General features: G+C 43.2%; 3 protein-coding genes across 3 annotated transcripts in view; 2 read left to right on the top strand and 1 right to left on the bottom strand.

Moving 5' to 3' along the window:
• The window catches only part of LOC134191402 (otolin-1-like), a 1885-nt gene extending 1002 nt beyond the window's left edge, over nucleotides 1-883 (top strand). Inside the window, exons 2-3 of the mRNA XM_062660014.1 lie at nucleotides 1-63; nucleotides 745-883. The exon at nucleotides 1-63 is cut by the window's left edge and continues 652 nt beyond it. Coding sequence (XP_062515998.1) covers nucleotides 1-63; nucleotides 745-764 — 83 coding nt within the window. The 3' untranslated portion in view covers nucleotides 765-883. The remainder of the gene's footprint in view (nucleotides 64-744) is intronic.
• An 891-nt stretch (nucleotides 884-1774) lies between these two features.
• LOC134191038 (uncharacterized) lies at nucleotides 1775-5497 on the bottom strand. Its single transcript, XM_062659597.1, has 5 exons — nucleotides 5444-5497; nucleotides 5108-5383; nucleotides 4929-5036; nucleotides 4706-4871; nucleotides 1775-3544 (listed from the first exon to the last, which is right to left on the bottom strand). The coding sequence occupies exons 2-5, from the start codon at nucleotides 5312-5314 to the stop codon at nucleotides 1917-1919; spliced, it is 2109 nt and encodes a 702-aa protein (XP_062515581.1). The 5' UTR covers nucleotides 5315-5383; nucleotides 5444-5497; the 3' UTR covers nucleotides 1775-1916.
• A 1535-nt stretch (nucleotides 5498-7032) lies between these two features.
• LOC134190493 (pre-mRNA-splicing factor SYF1-like) overlaps nucleotides 7033-15000 on the top strand; it is a 14105-nt gene continuing 6137 nt past the window's right edge. Inside the window, exons 1-9 of the mRNA XM_062658946.1 lie at nucleotides 7033-7099; nucleotides 7161-7315; nucleotides 7401-7454; nucleotides 8419-8488; nucleotides 8546-8743; nucleotides 9382-9477; nucleotides 9544-9582; nucleotides 9640-9804; nucleotides 14943-15000. The exon at nucleotides 14943-15000 is cut by the window's right edge and continues 87 nt beyond it. Coding sequence (XP_062514930.1) covers nucleotides 7058-7099; nucleotides 7161-7315; nucleotides 7401-7454; nucleotides 8419-8488; nucleotides 8546-8743; nucleotides 9382-9477; nucleotides 9544-9582; nucleotides 9640-9804; nucleotides 14943-15000 — 877 coding nt within the window. The 5' untranslated portion in view covers nucleotides 7033-7057. The remainder of the gene's footprint in view (nucleotides 7100-7160; nucleotides 7316-7400; nucleotides 7455-8418; nucleotides 8489-8545; nucleotides 8744-9381; nucleotides 9478-9543; nucleotides 9583-9639; nucleotides 9805-14942) is intronic.

The raw sequence follows: 15000 nt of genomic DNA, 5'->3' as shown, positions 1-15000 counted from the left end.
GGCCCAAGAAAGGAGCGGACATTTGGTTCCAAAGTGGATGGCAACAAAGTGGATGGCAACGAGGTAAGTATGTGCTTTAGAATACGAGACAGTAGTAACACACGCAAACAGCACTTCTAGAGACTTTTGCAAACTTGGACGGTAAGGACATTATTTTTTTGTAACGCGCAGCCATTCATGTAACAGTGTGACGTCTCACAGCTCGTTAATAGCATGCTAGAAATCTGTACACTGAACCAATTTGCGTTTTGCCACAGCGACATTGGCGTTCATCACCACCATGCAGTAGAATCATAAAACGAGAGCAAAATATTTGATATTTGACAGAATTCCTTTTCAGTTTGTAACGTTGGCTGCGGTCTTTGCTAGTCTAGCTTGAAATGGCAATGTGGTCGCAGAGAGTTAGTAGTCAAAGTAAGAAGCTGTAAAGAGCTCACGTTGTCTTGCAAGTTGACAGACATTGAAATCAGATTTGACTTACCGGCAGCGGACACGCAATTTCGATGCACGGACTGTGCACATTCAAATGTTCAACTACCGAGTTGTGAGCTGTGTCCGAAGGTCATCACATTTGGGTCGTTTGAACGTTTTTGAGACGTCTCGAGCGCATAGATGGACGAAACGTGTACATGTAGACAAGCAAATAACATTAGCGGCAATTTCTGACTGAAATCCGCTAGACTGATTAACATCACGTGATGTCGGCTCTCTAAGTAATTAATTAATTTAGTGATTGGTGTTTAGATGATGAAGATGATCTATGAGCTGTGGCTTCCTACAGGACTTGAGTGTTTCTGTTCTAGTCTTACGCTGCTGAACGTAGCCGGAAATGTCTAGTCTGTGTAGTTGTGTTGGCGAATACAGTGTATGTCAATGCATTGCACTCGGTTGTGGATGTCTTTTCTGCTTGTCATAGCGACACGGACGCTGTTGGAGGTAACACTTGCTGGAATCAACACTTTACAATTACGGTTCCATTGCACTTGTAATACTTGATCTAGACTGCTGTGAGACGGACAGCAACGGCGAGTGCGGTACATGCATGCATAGTATGATACTAGTAGGCACGTGTCGTGCGGGCCGTATGACTAATTAAGGTTCCGAAGCAATTTACTAAATGATGGTAGAGCTTTGGAATAACAGTACGTTCCATACTACAGCCTACGAAAACGCACAGTACCGTGTCAATGACTGCGAATGCGTATCGTACATGATGATAGCGTTCATTGTTACTTTTTAGAAATGTAAGTTAACTAGTACACTCCTTGATTTAATTCTAAAAAGTAATTTCTCATCTTACTCTTGCTACACTTTCGTGCACAAGTGGCGAGGTTTCTCTGCGATGAACTGCAGTGGCGGAGTCAGGATTTGCGGAGGCATGAAATCGAGTTTGTGGATGTGTCTTGTACAGTGAGCATGCGCACGTGCAGGTGTTAATTAAGTTAATTAATTAACCCTATGCCTCCGTACTCCATGTCCCCATACCCCTTGCCTCTGTACCCCATGCCGCCATGCCTCCGTACCTTATGCCCCGTACCCTCATGACCCTGTACTCCCATGTCCCCGTTCCCCATGACTCCGTACCACATGACCCTGTACCCCCATGCCCTGCCTGTATCCGCTTATGGAACTTGAAGCTTCTTAATGCATAGTAATTCGTATCCTGTACAGGAGCCTAGACAACGACGTCCAATGTGAAGAGAAACGGTGATGAAAGGACAGTACAGTTGTGCATTGCCATGCAGTACACTGTAGAGCGTCATGCTCACGCCTACTGGAGTTGCTGTAATAGTTCAATTCAACCTGCTTCCAAGTTAACCTCTAGGCTACATTCAATTTCTCCCAAAAGCTATAAGACGTATATATATATGACCTAGAGGCTCTAAAGTATAACAATGAAGTGGCTCAGTCTCAAACTATTTCAACACAGACATAATAGTAGCACAAGCTGGGTGGCTACTGTAACACTGTTCATACACAGAGAAGGCTTGTCTATAGAAACACTGCGATATGTCTTGTAAAGATTCGCATTGTGGATCTGACTGATTTGTAGCACTCGAGAAGTATCCATACATCTGCTTCACTTTTAGCATAACACTCTGTCTGTGTTTGTCGTGCTCGAGTACGTTGACCGCATGGGCAGCTATATCACCCGCCAGTTGTACAGTCATTGCCACATTTACATTCCTCGCTCCGTACTCATTCATCAGACACACCAGAGCATTAAAGGCATACTGGATAGCCTGCAGCAACAGAATGCCTTGTTCTGATGAGTGTGATAGAATCGCTCTGGCAGTAAATATCATAGCCCATGTCCGATCGAGAACCCCCAAAATTCGATGCCTTCCAACATGGCAGCTCAGCAGGTCTCGAGCAGCTATGCATTGCTTCTCGGCGATAGCTAACTGAGCAAAGGCATAGTCCTTGCTGTCATCTCTTGGTTGGAATTTAGTCGGCACTCTTGCCGCCAGAACAAATATAAGGGCTTTCTGGTAGCAGTCTAGATTACCCTCTTCGGCACATTTTATAGCATGCTGGTAGCACACCTCCGACTGTTCATAATCGCTCAAGTAGAAACAAACGCCACCTCGAGTAGTCCAGTAATAGCACTGATGACTTACATTCACGGCATCCACCGACGTTACGATGCTCTGCAGGCAAGCTTGTGCCTCTATATAGTGGCCCCAATATGACAGAGTCTCAGCACGAGTCACTACTATTTGAAACGACAGTAGACAGTCGCTATCACAAATGTATGATGGAATGTCAGAGAACAGTTTCTCAGCAGCGTCGAGAAACTGAACGGATGTCTTTGGATCCCCGAGCCGCCTCTGCTGTCGAGCACGAAGCAGGTTTGCTTCCACTAGATGTAATCTGTGCAGGGAAGGATCGATCTGTGGTGTGATGCAAACCTGAGACAAACAGAATGACAGCAACAGTCCCAGGCAGTAGCTGGCATATGTGTCAGCTTCTGTCATGCCCACAAATCGTGCAACTGGTTCGATCATCTTGAGTGTCAATGGAATGAGACACTTTGGTGTGAGTAAACCCTCGATCTTGTGCACAAGAGAAAGCAAGTATCTGGCATGTCTGACAGACTCTACATGCACAGACAGTGAAGTATTGCTCGGCTGCAATGTGAGCGACATAAACAACAGAGAGTGTAACGTCACTGCTGCATCTCTCTGTAGTCTAGTGGGAGGAAGAGCAGCTGGAGCTCCACCGACATTAGCCCGAATGTTCTGGTCGACAATGGCAACCTCCATCTTACCATTATTCACGTGAGTCTTAACTGTCCCCCTTCTTTGAAGCAAAGGGATAAGACACTGATCCACGATTCCATTTCCAAAATGGGCGATCGTGTCAGTAAGATGTGTGTTTCCATCATCTCCTGCAAAACGAAGACCAGAGAGAAAGTCATAACTAACCCACTTGTCACACAATGTCAACATATGCAAGAGATGATCAGCTGCTGGTTTAAACCACTCTTGATCAAGATACTGTAACTTCTTGCTGGTCACAGAACACAAGTGTGCATTGTGTCCTACACAAGACAAAACTTGCTTAGCCAAATCCTTGCAAATGCAATAAATTAACCAATAAAAAGCACTAAAGTCTTAAGTGCTAAACCCTCAACTGATAGCATAGGTAACAGAACAGCTCCTGTACCTGTGCTGGCACCTGCTAATAAACATAAAGAGAGTGAGAAGAGGGCTGGACACATTGACTGGCACGTGCAATTGTCCTCATCTGGTATGCTAATAGCACCAGTGATAACAATGAGTGCATGGGCTGCAGCCTGCACTCCAATGGCTGGTCGTTGGTCTGTCCACAGCGGTACTACTGTAACCCTAGCGCATGCGCGCTTGGGCTAAATATACAACCAGTGTGGACAATAAGTAATTATTTTGGCTCGGACAAACTGAGCCTAGGTAGGACATTCTTGTCTAGTGTTGCATGTATAACTAAGTGCCTCCCCTAGTGCAGCCATTTTGCATGTAATTTTTGATAATCAACTTCCAAGGGAGAAATGGCATTAAAGGCAGCTGAGGTTTTCTGTAGATAAAGCATGCTAGGAGGCACCTAAAGCCCTGTCCGCACTGGCAACTGGATCGCAATCTGACCGCAACGCTGTCCACACTTGCAACTGGATCACGATAAATCCAATCCACATTGGGAGGTGGTTTCGATCACGATCGGTTGAATCCAATTAGAAATAGATGGGTGTTACCTTCACGTACACTAGGAGTGTAGTCGGAACATCTATCCCTGCCCTCTCATCTTCGTTCTTGCTCACCTTGCGTCACTGTATCGATGCTTTCCACAAGCAAAGAACCCACACATACACATCAGTCACCAGTCAGGTGATACCCAACAAGAGGCTGCGGAGGTATCATTTTTCAAATTGCAGTGTGAAGAACACCCGATCAGATCGAGATCAGCACAATTCGGCCCAATCGAAGTCCATTCTGCTAGTGTGGACCGGCCTTAATTAATTAAGTTCATGAAATTAACAGTTACACCATTGAAACGTACATCACGTGCTAAGAGACTAAATATATGCGTACTAACGGATGTTTTGTCTCAACGCGTCCCAACACTGATGCAGCATTTGGTCAGACAAACAACACATTCGGTGGGACATTGTCGTGTGTCCTACCGTTATAATTATTTTCCACACTATGCAACAGTCCGAGTGCAATACCTTGATTGTCTAGAGAACTTCCGCTTTCACCGGATGCGGAAAGAGAATCCGATTTTGTAACATGTTCGATTGTCGGATTGTTTCCGGCCGCCACATAATGACAATCTCGTACAAGAAACGTGTAAGACACATTCGATTGAGGCGCCACATCACCTCTGCCAACCTCCTAACACGGAAACGTTCTAATGCATGCGGCTTACTCAGAAAAATCCAAAAAAATAACCTGATGATTGCGATCGTGTTGATCTGGATGTGCATCGTATGGCTTGCCAGATGTCAACAAGGAGGTGGGAACCTTTCCCGTTTCGCGTTCTTTCGGTTTCTCGCATTGCTAACAAAAATAGCACATAAACAACATCTCAACTGTTACTCATTAGTACATGTACATTGGACACAGCAGACCTCAAGTCTGGATAAGATCAGGTACAGTCCCCAGACCTCTGCCACCAGTCTTCTTGCGACTTGTTCGACTAGACGAAAGGCGAGAAGCAGTGACGCAATGACGACGAGGAGCACTAGGATGTAGTAGGGGAAGTCGATCAAACAAAATATCGATGTGTATCCTTCTTGTAGCGTGAACGCTGCTCTAGCAATGTCGTTTGCGTTCATGGGGAATGTAGGAAAGACTTAGGTAGGGTGTACAGTGACTTTTAGGGCGTTCCGACGCTGCTAACCCACCTAGCGGGAAAGATTGGAAGTCACTCCGTTGTGAACTCGCACGGAAACGACAAATCTTACCATTGTGGGCTCTTTGTGTCGACAAATGAGTGCCGAGAGTAAACCGGACGTGTTTGTAACCTTACCCCCTGTGTGTCACGTGATACGCTATGTCATCATCTACGTGAGTCACGGTGATAGGGCTAGTTTTTGACATAATATAAAACAATGCAATGTCGCAATCCAGTGTAATTTAGGCCTCTAGGCTTGCAAGTGTTGCAACTGCTTGGTAATGTGTGGGATTGAAAATCGTTTCTAGCTAGCCTAGATTGAATTATAGTTAAAATAGCTAATGTACTGCCTAGGCGTAGAAAGTTTGGTGAGATTGGGGGGGACGCCAAATTGGGGTCTAATCGCCTCATTGATACAGCTCTGGAGGCTAAATATTGGGTGGGCCATGGCCCTCTCGGGCCCCTCAGTTCCTACGCCTATGTACTGTACTGTGACGATACACACGACGTAGCTATCTTGCACACTATTATTGCTGTACATATACAGTAGATAATTAATTACAACCAGGGCCGGATCCAGAGATGGGCTCAGGGGGTTGCAACCCCCTCTTTTCCAATAGGCGTGGTTCAATAATTTCATATGATTTCATTAGAAAAGAGAAAATTAGTAATGCTATAAATAACTGCTAACTGTGAATCCCCTCTTTCAAAACTTCCTGGATCCAGCGCTGACAGCTGTCGAAACATAGACCGGAAAATGAAATATGAAAGACGCAATGTTTGAAGGCATGCATATGCAGGCCTGGTTTGGATGTCTAGGTGTAGTAATAGCAAGTCTAGAAGGTTGTACGTATTGATAATCTGTCTGTTGTCTCGGAGTCTGCCGTGTTGGTTACCTAGGATGGTGTGATAACGCTAGGACTTCTCTTCCTTCTCGCGATTCGAGACTCACGAAAGCTTGCTACTAGATTTTGGAAACAGACAGACTGAAACAGACAGACAGGCGGACAGACAGACAAACAAACACTGTTACAGAGAGGCAGACAGATAGACAGACAGACAGACAGCAGACAGACAGACAGACGGACGGACAGACAGACGGACGGACAGACAGACGGACGAACGGACGGACGGATGGACGGACAGACAGTCAGACAGACAGACAGACAGGCAGACAGACAGACAGGCAGACAGACAGGTTAAATTTTAACCAGTAAAATTGTAGTTTTAATTAAATTTGTGGCTGTCTGATATTTGACAAATACTCTTAAAATTTTATTAATTAAGATAAAGGCTTGTCACACGCGTTAACTTATAATTAAAAATAAAATCTTAAAATTCGATAGTAATATTGAAGTGGCACGATCGACAGTTTCTGAACGACTAGATGGCATTGGCAGTTCCTGAATACCTCCAATTATGTTTGTCGACACCGTCATTAGCATGTATTCGTGAAACCTCCTTATCACAAACTCAAAGTTCCCGCGGTTTCTCGAGACTAGCCTCGGCCTCCCAGACCCATGTAGCGCCAATACCTAAAAATAATTGACAAAAGATTTAATTAATAAAACGCTTATTAAAATTTTTTTAAAAGAACAGCTTTCTGCCATTTTCGTCTAAAATGTTATACAAAATCCAGTAAGTCACGTGATTTTACTTAACTTATTGATATCAACCAACCACTATGCCTGTAGCAAAGAAAGCGGTTTTCTCGTCGTTTGCTGTCGTGAGTGCAGCACAACACGTTATGTAGACGTAAGCAAGATAACTAAAATTGTTTTGCGCAGGCGGAATCGGATGTACCGTTTGAAGAAGACATTCTACGCAATCCGTACTCTGTCAAAGCCTGGCAACGCCTCATAAACCACAAACTGCAATGCAAGGCTCCCAAGCCAGCCATCAATATTGTCTACGAACGAGCAGTACGAGAATTGCCGGGCAGGTGAGTCACGTGACGAGTCACATGTGGACATGCACAGTGTACTGTACTGAACTTTCCTGACGACGTTCTGTCACGTGCAATGTAGCTACAAGTTGTGGTATAATTACCTCAAGCTGAGAAGAACACAGTTACGAAGAAAGTGAGAAAGTTACATTGTTGCAAATTAGTTAATATTAATGATATTAATTACTATATGTATATTAATTAATTAAGTTAATACACAGCTGGTAAACTTACTCAACTGTACAGTAAAATTAATTATTGCTACAGTAATTAATTAATTAATTGCTTATTACAAATTAATTAATTTGTTTAATGTTATTGTTATTGTGTATGTCGTTGAATTACTTCACTGTATCGAAGAGTATTGCCTATATATGTCTTGTAAATGTCTGTCTGTAGCTACCCTCTTCACAAATATGTGGGTCATCTGTCTGTCTGTCTTTCTGTTTGTCCATTGGTTTGTGTGTTTGCCTGTCTGTCTGTTTGTTATGTTTGTCTGTCTGTCTGTCCGTTTGTTTGTGTGTCTGTGTCTGTTTGTCTGTCTGTCCATTGGTATGTGTGTTTGCCTGTCTGTCTGTTTGTTCTGTTTGTCTGTCTGTCCATTGGTTTGTGTGTTTGCCTGTCTGTCTGTTTGTTCTGTTTGTCTGTCTGTCTGCCTGTCTGGTTTGTGTGTTTGTCTGTCTGTCTGTCTGTCTGTCTGTCTGTCTGTCCGTTTGTTTGTGTGTCTGTGTCTGTCTGTCTGTCTGTCTGTCCATTGGTTTGTGTGTTTTTCTGTCTGTCTGTCTGTCTGTCTGTCTGTTTGTCTGTCGGTCCGTAGGTTTGTCTGTTTGTGTGTCTGTCTGTCTGTTTGTCTGTCTGTCTGTCTGGTTTGTGTTTGTCTGGCTGGCTATCTGTCTGTCTGTCTGTTTGTGTGTCTGTCTGTGTGTATGTCCGTTGGTTTGTGTGTTTTTCTGTCTGTCTGTCTGTTTGTCTGTATGTTTGTTTGTCTGTTCGTTGGTTTGTCTGTCTGTCTGTCTGTCTGTCTGTCTTTCTGTGTGTCTGTCTATCTGTCTGTCTGGTATCAGTTCATTGTTACAACAGTAACAGTTATGTATGTCTAGATGTATCACAGATCCCATCTTTGAAGAAGTAAACAATGCATTTGAGAGAGCTCTGGTGTTTCTAAACAAGGTAATTCATGCTTTGCTTCGTTACTCGTTTAGTCACTATTTCTGCTTTGACTAACAGATGCCTCGCATTTGGCTTGATTATTGTCAATTTTTGATCGACCAGAAGAAGATAACACGAACGCGTCATACGTTTGATCGAGCTTTGGCTGCCCTTCCCATCACTCAACATTCTCGCATCTGGCCTCTCTATTTGAAGTTTGTTCGTTCTCAACCGATTCAAGAAACAGCCATTGCAGTTTACAGAAGATACTTAAAGGTACAGAGAAACACTTGCAGTTTAAGTGAAATTGTGGGTGCTTGGGGTGTAGTGATAATAGGCATATATAAATATTTATTAATCTATTTAGTTAGTTAGTTGTATTGGATATCATGTAAATTTTTTAGTACAATGGCATTAGATACCACAAACTCCATAATTAATGTGGATGCACCTGGACTAGTTAGTTTGTTTGTTTGTTATTTGTTTGTTTGTCTGTTTTTTTTATTTATTTATTTTTTATTTTTAGTTATTTAGTTAGTTAGTTAGTTATTAATTTATTTATTAATTTATTTATTTATAACTGGCCAATAGATGGAACACACACACACACACACACACACACACACACACACACACACACACACACACACACACACACACACACACACCACACAGTGACACACACACACACACACACACACACACACACACACACACACACACACACACACACACACACACACACACACCAACAAGTAACATTCTAAATCTACAATTACAACACATGCACAACAGGCAGTTGATCCACTTAAATCAGTATGCACACATGCTTGACACATCTAGAACAAACTGCACATTTTGTATGACAGACTTCATTGATTTTGGACTACTACTAGTGTGGTCTAACATTCTAGGTTATGCCTGAAGATGCAGAAATGTATATCGACTACCTGAAATCGATTGACAAACTGGACGAAGCAGCAAGACGGCTAGCAGACCTCGTTAACCAGGTACAAATTTATTTCAATTACAAAGACATTTTCAACTCAAAAATTGTTTGACTGTTCTGTGTGTAGCAAGATTTTGTATCTAAAAATGGCAAATCGAATCATCAGGTAGACAAAGTTGTAGTTATTGGAATTTTAAGTTGTACTGATTTTGTTGGTATTTAGTTGTGGCACGAGCTTTGTGATTTGATTTCTCAGAATCCGGACAAAGTAAAGAGTATGCCTGTTGAGGCTATTATTCGTGGCGGTCTTCGTCGGTTTACAGATCAGCTTGGACAGTTGTGGTGTTCACTTGCCGACTACTTCATCAGGAGTGCACATTTTGAAAAGGTTCTGTTGTGTCTACGTGTTTGATGATTTTGTGTGCGTTTGATTCGTTGTGTGATTGTATGGTCATTCGACGTTTGTAGCCGGTAGGCATGGTGTGACACCCATCGTTGTGTTAATTAGTGAATAGTTAGTGCTTACATGTGCATGAATGTTAGTGTTTGCATGTGCATGTTTGCATGAATGTGCAGGCATTTGACCTTGGAATGAAATTCTAGACTCGACCCAGTCTCACTCCGTTCTCGTCATTCCCCAGATTATCAATCCTCGACAGAGAGAGACTGGTTTCAGACCGCTTACTGACGTCATTAAATTCACTTAGTGACTAAGATCGTGTTCACACAGACATCTGGACTAACTATGATTAGGCCAACATTAGCACAATCGCATTCACACCGCTAACTATGATTAGTAAGTCACGTGGGCACATGAGTGTAATTAGCCTCAACAGTTTTTATCCTTCATATCCGGCAAGAATTCGCGTGAATTGTCTTGATGAATCCATTGCTTTAGGTTTTGGAGAGGGAAACATTTAGTTTGCTTTCTCTCTGGCAGCTCCTTCAGGGACGGCAGCAAGTTGTCACACGATGTACAGGCACGCATGTAGTATACATCTGCCTGGGCTTCTGTATACGTCGTCATGTTGTTGCTGCGTTTGTACGTCTAAACATACAACACCACACCAGAAACATCGGCGGCATGCTCTTCTTGTATACTACCTCACGTGCCAAAGTCACGTGCAACCACTAACGCCACTAATGCGGTTGTAATACTACATTTTACGCTGTTAGAATGGCATTAAACTAATCATGATTAGGACCGGTGTGAACGAGTGGCGTTAGTGCACTAATGCCAAACTAATCATGATTAGGCCCGGTGTGAATGTAGTCTCGCGTAGCCGGACCCTTGTCCTGCATCATACTCGGGAAAAGGGTCTGACTATGTGAGACTAGTGTGAACACGCTTTAAATGCTTGCCATTATTGTACCTCGTTACCGATCTCTTGATTCTGTTACTGATCTGTAGTGGCGCTTACAACGACGCAGAGTTTATCAGACGTATATTGTTCCAACAAACGGCTCCCGGGAGCCAATAATTTATGCAAGATGTAAACCAAGCAGCCAACAGTTTTGTACGTTGTCAAAGACAAGTACACATTACATTTCAACGCATGAACTGTGTTTCAACCGTTTCTTGTCTAGACCCATTTGCATCAGATTCGGAAGCTCTCGGAGCCAAACTCCTACCGAAAAATTTGCATAAGACGTCCGACTCTAGATCATCCGACAAAAGACAAAACGCATCTCCAAAACTGTGATAACTCCTAGATCAATGCGACAATGCACAGAAAGCAATAGGAGCGCTTTCCTGGCGATATGTGCACCACTTCTTTGCAACCACAGAAAGGGTGATTACCAGGCATGTGGAAGTGTGCCTCCCCACCCGTCCAGATGTTGAAATGGGGAAGAGGCTGGCTGCCACACAGTGCACACTAATGGCAGCATTTAGTGACGTCAGTAAGTGGTCTGAAACCAGTCTCTCTCTGCCGAGGATTGACAATCTGGGGAATGACGAGAACGGACTGAGACTGGATCTAATGAAATTCTATTGTGTCACATCGTTGAGGGCAACAAAGGCATGAGTGCAGATTATGTATGCTATGCTTTGGATCAGGCAAAATATTACATTACAAGGAGACACAAATTGAAATTAAGAGGAAAAGGATTATGTACTGTAAATGAATAAAATTTTGTATATAAACAATTTGTAAACTGCTGCAAACTCTGTTTCATAAAAATGAATGTTGGAAACTTTTCACATCTTGAACACGTGCGTCTTGAACACACACGTGTGTGGAAGTGACGAGGCTCAATCAGCATCCGGGTAGCAGACCTCTCAACTTTTCTTCACACCGAATAGTGGGACTGTCTTTGTAAATGACCACGCCCATTAAATGTGTCCAAAGTAGGCATGGTTAACAGCCTACGTGTTGGCCTTGCTCTAAGTTTCTGTTCATGCTTCAAGCTTCTCCTTGAACTTCCAAACGTTACTTTTACTGTTGTTGTTAGCTACTCTGCTCGGTTACCTGAGATACAAGCAATCAGAGCCATATAAGAGAGGCTAGTTCAAAGAATCCGCTACGTCCAGAAAGATGGGGCTACATAAAACGACTGTCAGAGTGTCCCATGTTAGGCTTGTCAGGAGCAAGGCTTGGCAATTGTGAGAATTGGGCACAAATAGATTGTGAGTCTCACAACGAAATTGTGAGAGTTATGAGGTCTGGGGTAGGTGCCTGTCGACATGCCTACTTTGCTCTCAATATGTCTGTGATTTTTTGGCTTGCAAAAGCCAATTTCTCAGGACACTACTATGAGCTGAGAAAACCATTTCTGCCCAACCCAAACAATAAAGACGATTATTCAGACAGCATTGTATGTGCATCTGCATGGATAGTTGGGTCACAAAATGTGCATGGATATTTGGGTTACAAAAGTTAGTGATTTTAAGTTAGCAAATTTTTTTGCAGTTTACAAAATTTACGAAATTAATTGGCTTATAAAATTTATTGATTTATGGTAAATGTGTTTTGTTATGGTGGTTTGGTTTTCTTTGCATGTGTTGAGCTGATCACTTTTCAAAAGGAGAAGTGCTTTAGTACGATGTATTACATACATACACAATGTCCGCTCGTCAAGAACATTTCTTTGGTTGGTTTGGGTATTCTCCAAACTGTTTCGGTAGTACATATCTGTGTGGTACATTACTAGGTAGAAAGGGATGGGCATCAATGGTGCATTCTAAAGAGACCAGCAATACACGTATTGTAGACTTTTAGACTTACAATTACAGTAAACTACTTTGTGCAGGCATGGGTCTATGGGGTGGCCCACCCACCCTCCCCCTAGCCAGCCAGCCCTTTAGCCTTCCTTGACCAAATACACTCAGCTAAGTCCACTCCAATATGATTCATTGTTTTCAATAACAACAGGAGGCATAAGGGGATGCAGATGGGCGATTGCTTATTCATTTAAAATGGTGTTGAGAGTATGTTTTTCATTAAAATACACAAACAGCAAACAAGCAATGCACAACTACAGTACACATCTAAGTCCTCACAGAAGCAGCAAATTTTAAAATAGTCAGCAGTGTTCTCCCCAGAATATCTCATAGGCGTGGTGGTGTAGGCGTGACTAAATGGAACGCACTTGTGGGCGTGGTTATTTCAAACATGGGCGTGGTCATCTGAGTGGGATTTGCTGGCTTTGCAGTGCAGTGCTAAAGCAACATAGGGTGCTTGAATTTAGTCTAAAATGTTAGCTGTACAATATTTCTATGCGTGGACAGAGTACAGCACGACCCTTTATCGCCCCGATTTTCATCCGGGCTACTTTGTAATCTGCATACGTACATGTCAAACCTGCATCTTCCACTAGATTCCAAGCCAATACAAATCACAAAATCGATTGCAATAGCTTTAGTTAGTAACTTAGCACTAGTAGACAAGTTCGCTAAGCAGTCGGTGACAATTTTCCATGCCGATATCGATGCTAGAAGTAGAGACATGCACGTGCGCAGCGTATTGGCGTGCTCGCCGAGATCTACAAGTTTTTCGAAACTGCGAACGTGTCTACACTAACCTGAGCAATGCTTTCGCTAACTTAGGCTTTGGGATGATGCTGTTCAAGCGCATTTTGGCGTCTGTAATCAGTGCATTGTCTTAAGCCTGGTTCACAATATGACGCCGACGCTGAGTTGAGCGTCAAACTTCAAAGAAACCGCCTCGACGTCGGCGGCATCCTTTGATGTTGACGCCGACGTCGACGCTGGAATAGGATTCATTTCTATTGTCGACGTCGACGTCGGCGTCAATATTGTGAACCAGGCTTTACATCCTGTGTAGGGTAACGCCTCCCAGATCAGCTTCCGTAGGTGCCAAAAACGCCACTAGAAGAACGAGAAATTGGGCTGTCACTTCAACAACACAATTCGATGCATAGATGTACTTTGTCTTGCGACTTTTTATTCTCTCAACGCACCAATAACGACTCCACAGCACAAACGGCTGCCGAGGGCGTGACTCACATACGGATTGGAATGTGGGCGAATACACCACCAAATGACGTCGGATCGGATTCGAAACAACGTCATAAGTATATTTTGGACATAGCGATCGCTATTACGTTGCTTTTGCACTTTCCACAACAACAACAGTTGTTTTATAGATACAAGAAAAACGCAAACCAGATAGTAAGGCGTGGCGGGCATAAGTCAAGGCGTGGCGGCGCTAGCCAAGGGATGGCGGGAATGGGCGTGTTCTTGTAAGATTTAGCCAAGGCGTGGCGGCCCGCGATGTCTTGACGCCTAGGGAGAACACTGAGTCAGTTATTTATTGATAAGTGGAAGATGAGCGTATGCTCCGCACTGAGGGTATTGCTTGGATGATGTAAATGACTGCTCAACACCACGTACACACGTAATATCCAAATTTTTTTGCTACTGCCCACTTCCGCATGCACCAGATCATAGGACACTTCAGACACGCTGGGAATACGCGGCAGTATATATAAAATCGTGGAAAATATACAAACGGAGTGTTCCAGGTCACTTGTGCTGGCAATATTCCATGAAAGGAGAATACTTTTGGTCGACGAGCACACCACAGAAATGTTCACGATCACCATTTTGAGTGAGGTGATTCTGTCCCATGTTTGTAATAGTTAGCATGTGATCAAATAATGAACGAAAGCATGCAATCTCAAGAAAGGGTGCGGGCGGGAAATGGGGACAATGAATCATATTGGAGTGACCTTACAGCAGTAGCATGATTTGTGTCCTAATGACTAGACACATTAGACTGATGTCCGGCAGCGTTTAGTGTTGTAAATTAGTCTCGTAAGCAAATGAGTTTCAATATTATAAACATATTTACTAGAATCGCCTTTCTCAAATGTTAGAAATAGGCATGGCTAGGCTGGAAGGTCATTGGGCCCCCTATTGCAAATTCTGGATCCACAACTGTTCGTCATATGTTTTGCAAGAATTTGTTCTGCTAAGTAACCACAATGTACAAACTCCTTATCTGGTCATTGTGTTGTCGTATCGCTTGCTACGTATGAATACCTTTTGTACACACACTATAGGCCAGAGATATCTATGAAGAGGCTATTCAAACGGTTACAACTGTTCGAGACTTTGGTC

The sequence above is a fragment of the Corticium candelabrum genome, chromosome 15 (assembly GCF_963422355.1).
Source record: "Corticium candelabrum chromosome 15, ooCorCand1.1, whole genome shotgun sequence".
Classification (NCBI taxonomy): domain Eukaryota; kingdom Metazoa; phylum Porifera; class Homoscleromorpha; order Homosclerophorida; family Plakinidae; genus Corticium; species Corticium candelabrum.
Note: the sequence above shows the minus strand (reverse complement) of the source record. Positions and strands in the feature narration are given on the sequence as shown.